The 5145-nt window shown below is 49.2% G+C and overlaps 1 protein-coding gene across 3 annotated transcripts in view; it reads left to right on the forward strand.

Annotated features, from left to right (window-relative positions):
• Positions 1-5145, forward strand: part of Slc24a1 (solute carrier family 24 member 1) — a 26554-nt gene that overhangs the window by 20430 nt on the left and 979 nt on the right. For 2 of the 3 annotated variants that reach the window (XM_005347772.2, XM_013346491.2), the window contains 3 exons: positions 1876-2460; positions 3130-3219; positions 4026-4192. In XM_005347772.2, coding sequence (XP_005347829.1) covers positions 1876-2460; positions 3130-3219; positions 4026-4192 — 842 coding nt within the window. The remainder of the gene's footprint in view (positions 1-1875; positions 2461-3129; positions 3220-4025; positions 4193-5145) is intronic. The other variant, XM_013346492.2, reaches the window with a different exon arrangement.

Consider the following 5145-nt stretch of genomic DNA (forward strand, 5'->3'; position numbering starts at 1 on the left):
TCCCTCCCTCTCTCCCTCGCTCCCTCCCTCCTTTCTTCCCTTTTCCTTCTGTGTGCCCTGTCTGTCCTGGAACTCACTCTGTAGACCAGGCTGGCCTTGAACTCAAAGACCCACTGCTTCTGCCTCCCGAGCTGGGACTGAAGACGTGTGCCTCCACTGTCTGGCCTAGGCATGCCTCTGCCTCCCAATAAGATCCCCAAGGTAACAATTTTGGGAGCCAGGGAAGGCGGTATAGCTGGTTGTCTCAGACCTAATTACTTAAATGAACCGCCATCTCCAGGAAGCCTGCTTCTGTGATGGGGCCAGAGGAGGGAGGCAGGGATGGTTTTAGACAAATCTTTTCACTCCTCATTCCTAATTCAAAGCCCAGGCATCCACAGATAGCAACTTTGTCTTTTCATTGACCCTCAACTCTGGTTGTACATTAGGAAAAAATGGGAAAACTTTAAAAAGTTGTTCCCTGCCTACCCGTTGAGTCAACATCCCCAGGGCAGGTGCTCCAGCATCCTGGCTTAAGAAGTCTCCAGTCAGGCCAAGCATGGCGAAGCATGCATTTAATCCCAGCATTCAGGAGGCAAAGACAAGCAGATCTCTGTGAGTTCAAGGTCACCTCAGTCTTCATAGTGAGTCCCATGCCACCCAGGACTGCACAGGGAGACCCTGTCTCAGGTGATTTCCATACACAGCAGAGTTGAGAATCATCGAATATCCTTTGGGGTTGTTACATTTGCTACAAGTGCCATGCTTACTCCTTAGGGGGCTCTTGCTCCAGGGGACAGACTGCAATGTTACCCTTAGTTTCAGATCTAATTGGGGACCATCAGAATTAGTGGCTTTTCGTGTGGAGATAGTCAAAGCTCTGCAGATGAATATTCTAGAACAACGAGCATGTAGACTACGGATGATTGCTTTCACCCCAGAGGTTCTAGTCAGCTGACACATGTAGCGACAGGAAATCTGCACTTCTAATAAGATCCCCAAGGTAACAATTTTGGAAGCCAGGGGCTCCTTCAGTCCTAGAATGTTAGTGGTCAAGAGGCTGAGAATTGAACTCTATCTGTTCAAATCCCAATACCATCATATACAAACTGTGGACCACAGGCAACTTAATCCCTCTCTACCCTAGCTTTGTCATCAGTAGTCAGATGGGTACAGGCCTATCTATTGATGGCTCCATGAAATCCAGCAGCTGCTGTTGTCATGAAATCATTTACTATTGTGCCTGGCATGTGAGAGTATGCAACACATAGGTAAATTATCATCATCTTACATGCTATATAAGAGTTCGGGAGCTTAGGAAGGTGTTGTGGCTGACAAAGCATATCAGCCATGTTAGTCCATGTGGAGGGAAGCCTAGTACATAAGACAAGGGAGAGAATGGTATTGTTCCAGTGTGTGTAGGTTCTGTGCTCAGTGTTGATGCCCCACTCATGGTATGGCTAGTTAAACAAGGTCATCTAACTGTGGCAGTCTCTATGCCATAGCATGCCCAGAACCCAGAAACCTTCAACTCATGAAGGGGCTGTCCTGTGAAGAATGCTTAGGCTTGTTCCATATGTCTCCAGAGGGTAAAACTATGTGGTGGCGGGGCTTTGATACAGATAGTGACTTCAAACCAGTCAATGCTGTTAAAGGGGACAGACGCTGCTGTAGGTGGCGAGTGCTCCAGCCTCGGAGATGACCAAATACAAGTGGGACGACCACGGGGTCAGAAGCGGTGATGGGAAGTTTGCTGCATCTTTGCGCCAGTTTTCTCCTCTGAATATTTAACTGCTCAGATGCTCTGACAACAGCAAAAACAAAAACAGGGAGCCACAGGGATGCAAATCAGGCAAGATTTTTACCATACATTAACCTGCTGTCTTTGGATTGCAGGGAGATGTGGGTGAGGCTAAACACACAGGAGATGTGACAGGTGAAGAGGGCGAAACTCAGCCGGGTGAAGGGGAAACCAAGGCAGAAGGAAAAGAAGATGAACACGAAGGGGAAACTGAGGCAGAAGGAAAATCTGAGCATGAAGGGGAAGCTGAGGCAGAAGGAAAAGAAGATGAACATGAAGGGGAAACTGAGTCAGAAGGAAAAGTTGTTGAACAGGAAGGGGAAACTGAGGCAGAACGAAAAAAAGATGACCACGAAGGGCAAAGTGAAACCCAAGCAGACGACACTGAGGTAAAAGATGGTGAAGGTGAAGCAGAAGCCAAAGCTGAAAATCAGTGTAAGACCACGCAAGGTGAGAAAGATGCAGATGATGGAGGGGGAAGTGATGGAGGGGACAGTGGAGAAGAGGAAGATGAGGAAGAGGATGAGGAAGAGGAAGAAGAGGAAGAGGAGGAGGAGGAGGAAAACGAGGAGCCTCTGTCCTTGGAATGGCCCAAGAGCAGGCAGAAGCAAGCAATTTACCTCTTTCTCCTGCCCATCGTGTTCCCACTGTGGCTGACGGTGCCCGATGTACGGAGGCAGGTGAGAGTACCTAGCTGTGTCCCAGGCTGCCCATCCTGAGAGAGGCTAGGAGCCTTAGGTACCAGGGAGAAACCTAGCTTGGGAGACTTCACCCATGAGGATGTGGGATGGGGCTGCAGCTCTGCGGGGGACCATGTACCACACTCTGAGTCAGGAGCCAGAGACCTCAGGGTGCCTTATGTCTGCTATCATGAGCAGTGTGAACCAGTCCATTCTTAATTCTAATCTCAGTATTCTGGCCTTAGTTTGGGAACCATGGCCTTGTACCCATTCATAGTTCACAGAGATATTCTGAAAACCCAGGGTGGTAATTGCTATTTCTCCATATTGTTCTCTCTCTGTAGGGAAACTCTAACCCACCCCATCTAAAGTCCAGAGAGGGATGGGGCAGAGGAAAGTTGCGGAAAGCAAACTCAAGTACTCAGCTGGGTCTCTGGCCTGGTTCTGTTGCATGCCTGCTAGACAGGCCTGGCTCCCCTGCAACTCCTTACCGATGGCTCCAGGGGTTCCCTGGGAAAGGGCCACAGCTTCACCCAGACTGCTCCCCATCTTCCTCATTATTACCCATCCTCTAGACCTCATCGCATTTTGGAGTTCCCTGGAGTTCCCTCAGAGGGGCCAAAGACCAGGAGTCCTGCAACTCACTTCTCTTCCCTTTCTCTCCAACAGGAGTCCAGGAAGTTCTTTGTCCTCACCTTCCTGGGATCCATCATCTGGATAGCCATGTTCTCATACCTCATGGTATGGTGGGCTCACCAGGTGAGTGGGCAGTAGCTCACTCTCCCATCAGCAGGTCCTAGCGCTTGTCATTTAAGATGCATTCCAGTGTTCTGGACTATCAAGATCCAGTGTGCCTGTGGTCCCCACGCTGTTTGTAAAGACCTTCAAAGTAGCCATTTATTCCGGCAATCATTTTCCAAGTATGACTTTCCTATCTTAATTGGTATTCAGTTGTATCATGGCATAGGAGGCCCTTCACATCCAAATTCCAGTGGACCGGGCTGGCCTGATCCCCCAAACTGACAAAATCCCTTCCCTCTAAGTTGACTTAGTCGGGTCTGCTTGCCAGCATTGTACCATGGTGCCTGAGCACCATGAGATTTTTGTGTTCTGCCCAGAACAGCATTTATCACAGAGCTGTGATTGCAAGCTTTGCTCTAGGCTAAACAGATGGACAGTACTGCCCAAACTGCTGTCTGCAGCCTGGCTTAGCTCTCAGTGCACTGCATAGGTCGCATGGCCCCAGAAAAGAAATGTTGACCCAGCAGACTGTTGGGGAGGCAGATCTCTGGGGCATACACAGTTGTCTGTCAGACGACAGCGAAGGACAGAGCTGGCGTCATTAGACTTTTAGTACCCTTAGTGAAGAGCTGTGTGGTTCCCTGGAGCCTGGAGCTGGGGCCTGACTCTGTCTCACCTATCCCCATCCCATCCCTGCCTTGCAGAGGGCACGGGCAGAGCCTTGGTGCTTTCTTGTTAAGCAGTGTGCCCCAGTGCTGTGAACCCTCAGATTCCCTGCCCCCTGCTGTTGGCATGGCTCCTGACCACTGTTGTTGTTTCCCCAGGTTGGTGAAACCATTGGGATTTCGGAAGAGATTATGGGTTTGACGATCCTAGCAGCAGGCACTTCAATTCCTGACCTCATCACCAGTGTGATTGTTGCCCGGAAAGGCCTGGGAGACATGGCTGTGTCAAGCTCAGTGGGCAGTAACATATTTGATATAACAGTGGGGTGAGTAGTGATCTTCCTTTCTAAGGCATATTCAGCATCACTGGAAACTGCATTGGCTCAGCTGGATGGTTTTCTTCTTCCTTTATTACAGATGCAACAAAAGGGCATTTGTGTGGTTTGTCCTTTTGAGGCAACGGCATACCCTCCCTTCATTCACCACAGCCTTAACATAACTGACTGGAACTTAGATGAACTGAGGAGTGAGGTCCATTCATTCCCTCTCCCAATACAGTAAAATGCTGCCCTTAAGGAGGCAGAGAAGGAAGGGGCTGGGAGGAGCCATGTCAATCCTTCTTCTTCATGTGCGGGCTCCTGCTAGCTCAGAAGCTTCAAATAGCCTTTTGTATAAACAAGAACTGCCCATCCTCCTGTGTAACTGTTCCCTCCTTGGTCCTAGTCCCCGAGGGCTGTCAGAGCACCTGGGCCACTTTCATTTCCCTGGTCATGGCTTGGACTTGGTTATTTTGCTTGGAATTTGTGTACGCGAATGTTAGGGAGGAGCTGCGGGTGGTGTAGGAATCAGAAAGATCTGATCCCTAAAGAAAAAGCATCCCGAGGTTAGTTCTTAATCATAAAAGCTGGAAAATTAGTCACACACTGATCAGGGTTAGTCCTATATATATCACTAAGCTTATGGGGGTGGGTGGGACTCAGACCAAGGGCACTTTTTCCATTGCTTTCTTTTTTTTTTGAGATGGGATCTTACTGGGCCAGGCTAGACTCAAACTGAGGATCCTTCTGCCTCAGTGCCCACTGCTGTGCTAACAGGCCCGCCCGGCTCGGAGTACTTGTTTTAACATAGCCTCTCAGCAATAAGCCTTGAACCCTTTGCCAAGTAATTTTGTTTCCCTAACCTGCATTTCCTCATCAGTAAACTGTGGTTAATAATTTCTGTTTACTTCATCTTGTGCATGTGAGAACTCGGAAAACCTTAACCCACTAGTCCAGCACGG

The sequence above is a fragment of the Microtus ochrogaster genome, chromosome 5, assembly GCF_000317375.1.
Source record: "Microtus ochrogaster isolate Prairie Vole_2 chromosome 5, MicOch1.0, whole genome shotgun sequence".
NCBI lineage: Eukaryota > Metazoa > Chordata > Mammalia > Rodentia > Cricetidae > Microtus > Microtus ochrogaster.